Raw genomic sequence first — 12757 nt, 5'->3', positions numbered from 1 at the left:
CTGGTGGAGGGGCCGGAGTATGTTGAGGATTGAATAAACAGTCAAATAAATTGAACGTACGCATTCCTTTTGGTGTATAACCGTGTATAACACATCTAGTAGGTACGTGAGTATCTACTGTCAGATGGTTTTGCTATCCAATCTTTCACTTCGCATCAGTCGCATAGCAGAGACAGTAACACACAAATAGAATTCGTTTTTCAACTTTTTCACTCAAATTCTATTAGATTATATTGCGTAATGAAGCGCTTCTGTTCATTTGGAATCGATTCAAAACAAATTGCTTCTGGCGCTTACGTTAAAATATCAGCCAAGGACAGAGCAGCCGATGAACACTTAGCAAGGTTAGCAAGCAGAGAGCACTGAACCGCTGTTCAACCATTGTTGACCTCAGCCAGGTTTTCACCCGACGTAATGTGCTGAACGAGCGTTCAATCGTGCATGTTGTACATGATAGAGCAAGTGCAATTTTAGTTGCTTTTTCCGTCGCAGGGGAAAAAGAACGGGCTTCAGCAAGCAGGTCTATAAGGTCCAGCTCTTCCAAGTTTTTACGGTCTGCTCTCATGCTGCTACCATGTTGATACCAGACATCCACCTCTCCAACAAAATTGTTAACTTCGTAAAAAATTACGAAAGCTTCGATTTTGCGCTTGAACTCTTCCAACGACATGTGTATTACGTTAGCGGGATGCAGCAAGGACAACGCGTTGGCAGGTGCACTATCTTCACAGAACCGTGTTTCCAGTGAGGTTACAAGAGAATCAAGGTAAGGAATTGTCATAGCTCGGTTCCAATACTCCAAGCTAGTTGCCTATTTCCATGCGTAGCTTCGTTGTCCGTTCCTCCAGTGTGTGATTATAAGTCTGCAAGAACGAATCGTTAATTTAACGGCAGAGATTCGTCGTCTAAAAGCGCCCAGACCCCACAGTCGTTCGTCATCTCGTTCCCGGCCTAATACTGAGAGTACGAGGGATTGCATTTGTTGGTACCATCGTAAATACCAGTGGTGGGCACCATTCCGCTAATTCGCTAATTAGCGACGCTAAAATTCAGTTAGCGATTTAGCGATTTCGCTAATTTTTGAGCTGGTTAGCGAAACTGTTAGCGTCGCTAAAATTTTGGCCTTCGAAACGCTAATCGCTAATTCACTAAATTTTGTAGAGAAGCGACAATAGAAATATTTAGAAAAACTGTGAATTGCTGATGGCGTACGTAAATTGCTTCGAAAGATGAACATACTCTACTGCGAAAGTTACTTTTGTCAGTTTTTTTTACCCTAGAATGGAGTTCCAGTTATCGTACAAGCCACAGGAGCATTTTGAAGGACAAGCACAAGGTCTAGATTGAATTTTCGGCACACCAAGAACTTTGGTAAATTGCAATGCGCTTGAAATTATGACAACTTTGGTTCTACTTTTTCGATTCAGATAATAATTGAATTTTTATGAAAACTTCATAACATTCAATGCAAGCTAAATAACTTTTGTTATTCTTGTTTTTAGAAAATCAAATATGAATACCGTTTCGTGAACCTCTTACTGTAAATAGCTTTAAAAAGTAATTGTTTTCGTTTGTTTAACCAAAACAGATCAAAGTGGTCCAAATCTTACAAAACACGAGCAATAAATATAGCGATATGACTATTTAGGACATATTAAAAAGTTAGCGATTAGCGATTAGCGAAAGTTCCGCTAATGTGGGTTTAGCGTTTAGCGTTTAGCGATTATCGAGCTAAATTTTCCGGTTAGCGACTTAGCGATTAGCGTCGCTAAATTTTCGGTTAGCGGTGCCCACCACTGGTAAATACGGAAAAATGCCCTGCTTGCTTTCAAAAAACTAAGAATTCGTCCATCTGCAGCGGCACAGTTGGACGGCTTTTTTGAAACGCGTCGCCTCCATATTCACGACTCCACCAGCACAGCAGATACTGCAAGAGATACAAGGTTTGTCGCATTCAGAAATAAGATCTACGAGACTTTCGAAAGTACAGCGGCACGCCACCATCCAGCAGGTAAATTTGAATTAGTTTCAAATCGCTTCGATCACTTTCATATGGATCTCTTTGGCCCTCTTCCAATGGTTTCCGATACCTATTTGCTAACTATAGCAATTTTAATATTACAATGCTCAGACAATTTGTAAAGATGGAGTGTCTCTACAAGTGCTTGATATAGGACTTGTTCGAATTCTGCCACCTTGCCAAAATATAGCCTAATGAGCATTCGAAGAGTAAAAGAGCGAGCCAAGCATGGGGGCCATCAGCGCTATGCCCTTTCAGGTAAATCGCAAACTGTGACTTGAAGTGAAATTCTTCACCACATAATTCACAATGGAAATTCGCTCCGGTGTATGTTTTGCTGACCCGTGCATTTTTTTATAAACATATAAAATACTGGACGAGTTGAATGATTTGCCACATATATTGTCCTACATTTCCCTATTCTAGACTCTTTGCTAAAAGTTTTGTAATAACTTCAAGCTTCAAAAAGAAAATATAAAAAAAGATAAAAGCTTAACCTAATGCGGAAACTTATAAAGAATTATTAAGGAATATCAGAGTACATATATCGTTTAAACCAAATCAATAGAGATAATTAGTCTTGCCTTTGTTTCGTGAGTGCGCACATGTCGCGCGAGATAGTTACTCCGTGAAAAGCCTTTCTCGCAAATGGGACATTTGAACGGTTTCTCACCGGTGTGAGTTCTCCGATGATCCTCGAGATTATATTGGGTAGCACACAATAAGCCGCAGGTTTCGCAACCGAAATACTGCGGTTCCGTATGCGGATGAGACGCTTTATGTTGCTTCAGTGTTTCCTCGGTGGAAAAACGTCTCCTGCATATAGTGCACTTGTACGTGTTTGACTCTTCCGAAACGGTGGTGTGAATTTTTTTATGTTTGTATAAACCTGCTGGTAACTTGAACGACGCCCCACAAACGTCACACGTAAAACATCGCGCTTCACTATGAGTGAGCATGTGCTGTTCTAGCTTAGAGGGCCACCTAAAGCGCATTCCACAAACCAGACACTCGTGCGCACGTTCTGTGCTATGTGTCTTCAGATGTACACCTAACTGTGTATACAAGGGGAAATTTTTACCACATATTTCACATTTAAATTTTTTCTCCGTTGTATGCGGGCCGTTCTTGTGCGGACGTTCCTCCTGATGTAACTGCAGATGGCGCAACAAATAAATTCTCAAACGAAAGGCTTTACCACACAGCTCACATCGAAAATTCTTCTCCAGCCGCTTCTCGTGGCGTACGGTCATATGTCTATTAAGATCGTAGCTCCTGCTGAATGCTTTACCACACGTTTCACATTTGAACGGTTTCTCGCCGGTGTGAGTTTTCCGATGATACTCGAGATTATATTGGGTAGTACACACTAAACCGCAGATTTCGCAATCGAAAGGCTGCGGTTCCGTATGCGGATTAGATGCTTCATGTTGCTTCAGGGTGTGCTCGGTAGAAAAACGTCTCCTGCATATAGTGCACTTGTGCGTAGCAGATTCCTCCAAAACGGTGATGTGAATTTTTTTATGTTTACTTAAACTTCCTGGTAACTTGAACGACGCCCCACAAACGTCGCACACAAAACATCGCGCTTCACCGTGAGTGTGCATGTGCCGGGCTAGCTTAGAGCGAAATCTGAAGCGCGTTCCACAAACAAGACACTCGTGCGCTCGTTCTGTGCTATGTGTCTTCAGATGTACACTCAACTGTGTATACAAGGGGAAATTTTCACCACATATTTTACATTCAAATGTTTTCTCCGTTGTATGCGGGCCGTTTTCGTGCGGGCTTTTCTCTCGATGTACCTCCAAATGGCGCCACAAATGAGTCCTCAAGCGGAAGCCTTCACCACACAGCTCACACCGAAAGTTTTTCTTCAATGGCTTCTCGTGGTGCACGGTTATATGTCTGTTAAGATTGTAGCTTCTCCTGAACGCTTTACCACACGTTTCACATGCGAACGGTCGCTCGGCGGTGTGAATTTTCTGATGATACTTGAGATTAGACTTGGTAGAACACACTAAGCCACAGGTTTCGCAAACGAAATGCGGCGGTTCCGTATGCGGATGAGATGCTTTATGTTGCTTCAGTGTTTCCTCGGTGGAAAAACGTCTCCTGCATATAGTGCACTTGTGCATATTTGACTCCTTTAAAACGGTGGTGTGAATTTTTCTATGAACCCTTAGACCTTGTGGTAGCTTGAACGACGCCCCACAAACGTCGCACGTAAAACATCGCGCTTCACTGTGAGTGTGCATGTGCCGGGCTAGCTTAGAGCGATACCTGAAGCGCGTTCCACAAACCAGACACTCGTGCGCACGTTCTGTGCTATGAGTCTTCAGATGTACGCTCAACTGTGAATACAAGTGGAAATTTTTACTGCATATTTCACATTTAAATATTTTCTCCGTTGTATGCTTAACTATTGTATGCCTCTGAAGTTCGGGTTTTATGCTGAAAGTTTCGTCACATATGTCACACCGAAAAGCCCGTTCTCCTGTGTGAGTTCTCATGTGGCTTTTCAGTTTAAAATTATTGGTACACTGTATATCGCAGATTTCGCAAGTTATAGGAGATTTTCTGTGTTGAAGCACATGTTTCGAGAGCGTACATTGATTTTCAAACTTTTCCTCGCACTTGGGACATTCATACAAGCGGCCCGCGCTCTGCCGTTTCTGGTGTTTTTTGTACCTTCGCTCATCGCCGGTATTTCTCTGGTGATTTCCTTTTAAGGTGTCCGCCCGGCTGGAACAAAAAAGAAACACGACTGATAGATTGCACACTGATGATTTAGATTTGTTTTTTTAAATACATATTGCGATGAAGGTGTTCAGCCTACTGCGATGACCAAGCTCACCACAAATCCAGCCAGCCTCCTTGCATTGAAAACTGTGAACTATTCGCTTTAAATTCGAAAGACAACTCGAATTAAGAAACTAACGTCAAATTGTGTTCAGCATTTTTACATTAAACCATGATTTTCTTTTCGAAACAGGTTTTCAATACATATAATAAATGATATGTGTTGTTTCCTTTCACTGACTGAAATAACTGAAATATTCAAAATACTAACATATCGTGCAAACTGTTAACATAACTGTTGCACTCTCTTAATAGAAATTTATATTTCATATATGAATGGAAGATTTGCTCTGAAAACTTTCAATGCCATTACTTATTATTTACACCATTTCAAGAGTGACGAAAATTGCGTTGAAGAAGTACTTTCCTGTCCTAACCCTCGTTATTTTCAATATTTCTGTTGCAGTAAAGTCTACTGTAAAGTCGTTAGTTCATGCTATTTTTTTTTTTAAATTTGTCCCATTGTTCTAGGTACTATCATTTGGATTGCTTATGCTTTGTTTTGAGTACTATAACACTTCGAGTGCGATAAAGAAGTTTTATTTATTTTGGAGCTTTTTCAAGCAATACAATCAATCAGAGGTAGGAAAGAATCGAGATCTAAATTAAATAAACTTTCATGAATCGTTTGACGCGTTGTGACTTCTCAAATACCGGTTCCAACTGCTCCGTAAGACGGCTACTGGATGCGGAATATTTCAGCATTATTTGTTTCGTCGCGATTCGTTCTGCCTAGCATGAATCTTTTGATGCTGCTTTAATTTTCTCGCGGTGAGAAAACTTTTCTAAGAAGAACCAGTCGGAACGAGCATGTGTATTTGTCTGTGTGTTACCAAACTGATGGGTGTTTTGTATGACAATCCACAGATGTCGCATTGAAACGAGTCATCGCTGTGACTGTGCCCGTGCTTTTGGAGCGAATATTTAGTTTTGAAGTCTTTCCCACAGACCGTACACTGGTGCGGACGATCCGTACTGTGCACAGACAAATGTGTCGTCAATTGTCCCTTCAAGTGAAAATCTTTAGCACATACATCACATTTAAATCTTTTCTCCAGTGAATGCTTTGTGATTCTATGTTTGCCAAGGATGGCGCTTGTTATAAAAGTTTTACCACATGTCTCACATTCAAAAGGCCGTTCGCCTGTGTGTGTACGCATGTGTATTTTTAATAGGAAACTTGTTTTAACTTGTTTATCGCAAATTTGGCACTTGAGATCCAATAATTTCTTTTTGTGATGAATTTTCTTATGTTCTTCCAACGTATCCCTGCCAATGAAAACCTTTTTGCATACACCACACTTGTGTGGATCTTCCGAATCCACATCCGGAGGTGTCACCTCCACGTGTTTTTGTTTATGCTTATTGAGTGTGCTTTGATATTTGTATGTTGAGGTACAGATGTCGCATTGAAACCGATGTTCGCCACTGTGGCTATCCATGTGCTCTACGAGCATGCTACGAAATATAAAGTTCTCTTCGCAAATCAAGCACTTGTGAGGACCATCTGCGCTATGAACTTTCAGGTGATTCGCCAAATGAGACTTGAACAGAAAATCTTCACCACATAATTCACAATGGAAATTCGCTTTCGCTGTATGTTTTACTGAGCCGTGGATTTTTTTATGAACATATAAAATACTGGACGAGTTGAATGATTTGCCACATATGTCGCACTTGAACAGTTGCTTCACGTCCTGATATTGCATGGGCTTTAATTTTCCACTCAGTGCAAAAGATTGGTTACATATTTCAGATTTGAAACATGGCTCACGCGGGTGAATCGGTTTGTGGCTTTCCTGTTTGGCGATAGTTCTGAAAGATTTGCTACAATTTTTCCGCTTGACCAGCAGCTCGTCGGTGTGCTTTCCATCTTCCGTGTAATTCGATTCCAAAATATCCACATGGCTGGAACAGAAGAAAAACACGACTAATAGATAGTGGAACAAAAGCGGGTTTAACTAACTTAACTGACACTGAGGAAATTGGAACAAATTTTCAAACAAAATGAACATGAACACACTATCACATTGAAACACAACATAGTAACCGATGGACACAACAGTGGGTAGTTTTGTATGCCAAATACCGGAGTACGTTGATTAACTTAAAATACGAATTTAACGTCCATAACGTCCACGACTACCTTCTACTAGAGATTGCTAGTTAAATGATGAAGTTTGTCATCTATCATTCGAACTGCTAATGCTTTGTTTTAAGTACTATAACGCTTTCAGTGGGAAAAAAAGAATTCTTTTCTTTTATATATTAGTTGAAGTTAGTCGAAAAAATACAATTAAATTTAGTTTTCAGGAATCGCTCGACTTGTTGTGACGGAACACGTGTCTCACGAGTTTTTTTTATTATGGGTGTATTCTTTTCCGCAAGTCAGGTACTTGCACGAGCGATCCATTATGTGCAACACGAGATGTCGCTTCAGAAGTTCCTATAGGTAATATTTGTTACCACACATTTCACAGTTGCTAATCTAGTGAATGGGCAGAGGCTTTATGTCGGCTACGACTGTACTGCGAGGTGAAAGCTTTGTCACAGGTGTCACATTTGAACGGACGCTCGCCTGTGTGCGTTCGCATATGACCATTCAGATGGCTACTGCATCTGAATATTCTACTGCAAATCTCGCAGCAGTATTGCCGTGGTTTGTTTTGTCTAAGGTGAAGCCTTTGATGCCTGTTCAACATATTCGCGGTTGGGAATATTTTTTCGCACGAGTCACACTGGTAAGATTCACCAGTCGGAACGAGCGTGTGTTTTCGCCTGTGATCTACTAAAGCGTTGGGTGCTTTGTATGACAATCCACAGATGTCACATTTGAACGGACGCTCAACATTGTGACTGTGCCCGTGCATTTGGAGCGAAACTTTAGTTTTGAAGCCTTTTCCACAAACCGTACACACGTGCGGGTAGTCTGAGCTGTGCACAAACATGTGCCTCGTCAATTGTGTGCTCAAGTAGAAATCGTTACCACACACTTCACATTTGAATCTTTTCTCCAGTGTATGTTTTATAATTTTATGTTTGCCAAGGCTGCTGCTTGTTTTAAAAAATTTACCACATGTCTTACATTCGAAAGGCCGTTCGCCTGTGTGGGTACGCATGTGTATTTTTAATAGAAAACTCGTTTTAACTTGTTTATCGCAAATTTCGCACTTGAGATCCAACAATTTCTTTTTGTGATAAATTTTTTTATGTTCCTCCAACGCATTCTTGTTGATATAATCCTTCTTGCATACACCACACCTGTGTGGATCTTTTGAACCATGCGCCACATCGAAGGGATTCATCTCTAAACCACGCAGATGGACTTTTTTATGCTTATTCAGTGCGTCTTGTGATTTGAATGTTGAGGGACAGATGTCGCACTGGAACTGACGTTCATCACTGTGACTTAGCATATGCTTTACAAGCACACTAGGGAATATGAAGGTTTTTTCGCAAACCAAACACTTGTGAGGACCATCCGAGCTATGCACTCTCAGGTGATTCGCCAATCGTGACTTGAAGTGAAATTCTTTACCACATATTTCACAAGTGAAATTCTTTGCCAGTGTATGTTCTGCATGAGCTTTCTTGTGTATGTGTTTTAAAATTCCACTCAGGATAGAAGGTTGATCACATATATCTGATTTGAAATTCGGCTCTCTTGTGTGAATCGTCTCCTGGCTTTTTAGTCTGGCGATAGTTCTTGAAGGTTGCTCTACATCATCTGTGTGGTTCGATTCCAAAATGTCCGCGTGGCTGGAACAGAAGGAAAACACGACTGATAGATTGTGGAACAAAAGTGGGTTTACCTAACTTAGCCGACAGTAAATATGAACGAACTAACTAACGCATGAAAACATTCGTATCCGGGTAAGCGTTCTTTTCTGCTGTTACAATGATTTCATTTCAACAATATGACGAACAAAAATTGCGGGAACTTTATTTCTTCTCTATTTTCAGAACAGAATTCTTGCGATGGTTTTTTTTGTGAATAATCCTTATCAAAGATCATGGAAAAAGTGAGCAGGATTTGAGGGCTTATATTTCAGCCATTTCTCATCAGATTCTCAATTCTGCTACGATTGAATTCTTGGCGGAGAGATACACTATTAAAGGGGTGAGAATTAACAAGCACTATCTAAGTCAATGAAAGAACCAATCAAAGCCTTTCTTTTCCAGCACAGCCGACACTAAGGTATACATACTGTACACGTTTAGTTCGATTCACCCCTCGACGAAATATCGGACAGAGTTGCCAAACCTGGAACACGCAACAGCAATCAGGATTGCATCATCATTTTTGACGTGGAACTACGTCTTTGTTTTCTATACTGGAATGCATTCTGTAAAATAGGAAACGAAACTGGTAAATGTTACGTCAGATTTCAAACGATAATAACAGCATAACCACATGATGGATAACAATAACCAATATATTGTTGGATAGATAAAACGTGTAACAATTTTATAATACGCTAGTCATCATTGTTATTTCACTGCTCAACGGTGAAAATTGATAAAAAATTACAAGAAAATTTACGCGAGCAATGAACCAATCACACGCGAGCATTCCTAGCACAGACGATGTGAATGAACACCAACCATTCCCTGTGATATTTTCTGTTTCAATCTAAAAAAAAATGGACAGAGTTTCCCCGTCCCAACAGGTCAATTTAAGTTTGCTTACATGAACTTGGACTAATTTGAAGCCTCGAAGGTAAAGATCTTTCGAAAAGTTTTTAAAAAAGCCATTTCCTCGAACAATTTCTAAACCTGCTGTCAAAGCGTAATAAAAACTGATGTCTTGAAAGAAAACATGCTGGTAAAAGCAACAATACCGTACAGTATAATATACATATTATGTGGAGCAGAGCGCCGCTGGTCTCTCGTCGTCTATCATTGCAGTGGTAAACGACTTCTATTTTAGTGAAATTAAGGAAAAACTGTAATGCTGCTGCATTGATAGTGATTAAAGGTTTCTCTCATGAATATGGTTACCTTAAAAAAAAAACTACTCAACAACAATTGAGCATTTTTGCAACGGTCATAAGATTTTTTTTGCATTTTATCTTTGATATTCACTAAATGATCGTGATCGAAAGAGTAGATTACTGAAAATACAAATTTAAAAAAGCTTAAGAGCCAGCGAATGCTTCTGAATATATTGTCGATTCACTAGGATCTAATTAGAATCTTTGTTCACATTTCAACATTGTCAGATGATATATTTTTGTTTTCAACTTAACAAATAATGTTCTTACGTATATTAGCTGTCTTCGTAATACAGTGAATGTAATTGTTTGAAATGAAAAAAAAGTCAAACAAAAAACAGAAATTAATCATTTCGAACTTTAACTTCCTTGTAATTGTTGATTGTTATGATTTTTCGCTGGAACTTGTTGATTATTTTGTTCAACATATCTTCTTATGTTTCCCTGAACCTATGTAACGGCTTCGAAATTATTTCCATAATAGGATTTATGTAATAAATTAATGTTGATCAGAGTTAAAAAAGACAAAATCATGTATTATGATAACGTATGCATTGTTGGATTGGCTTATGAGGAAATAGAGTTAATTCTGATACAGACGCATTGCGAGAAATTCTTGGTGCTTCTACAATAACAATGACACGCTTGTGCCTTGTTAAATAAATGTTGTTCACACAAAAAAACACTACATAATATCGTTAAGTGTAATCGAAGTTCTTTCGAGTGTTGTTCAATATATTTCTAAAAAAAAATTATGGGGAGGCTGCGTATAAAAAAACACTTAAACCACAGAACAAACGAATTGTTGCTGTCTGCAGATTCTGTAACCTTTGTAACTAAAAATTCTTCGTTTAGTCCCACGTCACCATTTCATACAACCCTAGGGCTGTATACCTTGTAGTATTTATTATTCATTCCATATAGAAGTTCAGAGCGTACACACGCATTACTAAGAGGAACAATAAACCACGTTTTATTTGAGAAAGTGATCTTTATTTAAAAATTGCTATCCAGTAGCTTGTTTATCATCGCCTACAAGTTGGTCCTTCACACCCGGATAATTCAGATCAGCGGCGCAATGGAACAAGCAGTGAAAAAACGAGATACATTATTCGCGAAATTGCAATAGGAATATGAAGTGGCAAAAACTATCCAAAATCGTCACCCGCATTCATCGGAAATCATTGAGCGATTAGAGAAGCTGCTGGATACTCGTTCGGCCTTTGAAGAAGCACAAACGGATATTGAAATGGCCACGGAATCCCTCCAAGAAATTGCTACGATTTTTAACTATCGGATGGAGTTCGAGCGCATTTATTATGAGGTAAAAACAATCTACGCAACAGTTTTGGATTTGATCAAGGGCCCACCCAGTTCGGTAGCTGATTTGCAAGATGATTTTAAATCGGCTATAAGATCGCTGGTGGAAACACAGGAACGTTTCCTTCAGGCTCAAGCTGCAGCTTCAACTAATCCAGGAGAGTTAGCTGTCCAGCGCCGCCAGCCACAACCGGAAATTTTGCCTATTGATGGTGCTCCAACACTAAACCCGAACGCGAATGTAAGGTTGCCAATGTTCACCATTCCAATTTTTAAAGGTGACAGAAAAGAGTGGCGAAGTTTTAAGGATCTTTTTGAAACCGGAATTCATAATCGAGAAAATATAAGCAATACGTTAAAATTACAGTACTTGCTTACATACCTTGAGGGGAAAGCAAAAAGCCTCGTCAGTGCCTTTCCGATAACGGATGCTAATTATGAACCTGCCTGGACGAAACTGAAAGAGCACTATGACAAGAAAAAATACGTTGTTTACTCCCTCGTACGGGAATTTGTTGAGCTCTTGGAGCAGAGTATGAATCAAGAGATCCGTGGTTGATCCATTTGCTGCTCGAAAAGGTTGACAAAGAAACAAGGTCACTGTGGGCCCAGAAAGTTATATTTATCGATAATCCATGTTTTGAGGAGTTTTTGAAATTTCTACAGGACAGATGCGATGCACTGGAAATCTTTTCTGCTCTAGCAACAAAATCGTCGCACGGTAATTTGGATAGAAAGGATAAGAGTGAACAACAAAGGCAGCCACCAGCAAAGGAAAAAACCTTTCTAAGTTTTCAAACAGTTTTACAACAGTGCGCGAAATGCGAGGCAAAAGATCATTCGATATACAGTTGCCCAGTCTTTCGGACCCTTGATGTAGATGCACGACGAGAATTTGTTCAGAAATCACGACTTTGTTTCAACTGTTTGAGTGTAGGTCATCCAGCACGTAATTGTCAGTCATCTTCTGTATGCAAAAATGATGAATGTAAGCAAAGGCATCACACTATGTTATGTCAGTCGGTTCAATCAAAGGAAACAAGCACTCCTGTGGCAAAGGAGCCTGCATCACACGAACATACGGATGATAGCAGTACCAATCAAGTGGTAGCCTGCACTGGCGGACTAACGGAAGTTTCAAAGCTTCACACAAATCGTGTCATCAATATTTTACCGACGGCTTTAGTGAAAATCAAAGGAAAGAATGGCACACTACATGAGGCCCGAGTGCTTATCGACTCTGGATCGCAGGTGTCATTAGTTACGCAGGATTTCACAAAATGATTGGGTTTACCAAGAAGGAATGCGTGACTAGTCATTACTGGTCTTTCACAGCTAGCAGCAGGAACAACTAAAGGAGTTATTCAACTGATCGTTTCATCTCGGTTCAGCGACTCGGTGGTGGTAACCAGTGACGCTTACATACTCGGACGGCTCACAGCTCCCTTGCCTCATCTGGTGTATGAGGAAATTCAGTACAGGTATTTGGATAAGCTCACACTTGCAGATCCTTCATTCTACACATCACGAGCGATAGATGTTATTTTGGGTGTTGATGTGTTTT

At 40.0% G+C, this 12757-nt stretch overlaps 1 protein-coding gene across 8 annotated transcripts in view; it reads right to left on the bottom strand.

Annotated features, from left to right (window-relative positions):
- LOC129718050 (zinc finger protein 728-like) overlaps positions 1-12757 on the bottom strand; it is a 55567-nt gene that overhangs the window by 11470 nt on the left and 31340 nt on the right. For 2 of the 8 annotated variants that reach the window (XM_055668457.1, XM_055668456.1), the window contains exon 2: positions 2605-4762. The exons of 3 other annotated variants lie outside the window; for them this stretch is intronic. In XM_055668457.1, the coding sequence (XP_055524432.1) occupies positions 2605-4762 (2158 nt within the window). Of the gene's footprint in view, positions 1-2604; positions 4763-4829; positions 5664-12757 lie in introns of those variants that run through there. 3 more of the 8 variants (XM_055668459.1, XM_055668458.1, XM_055668453.1) reach the window with 3 other exon arrangements.

The sequence above is a fragment of the Wyeomyia smithii genome, chromosome 1 (assembly GCF_029784165.1).
Source record: "Wyeomyia smithii strain HCP4-BCI-WySm-NY-G18 chromosome 1, ASM2978416v1, whole genome shotgun sequence".
NCBI lineage: Eukaryota > Metazoa > Arthropoda > Insecta > Diptera > Culicidae > Wyeomyia > Wyeomyia smithii.
This window is presented reverse-complemented; position numbering and strand designations above follow the sequence as displayed.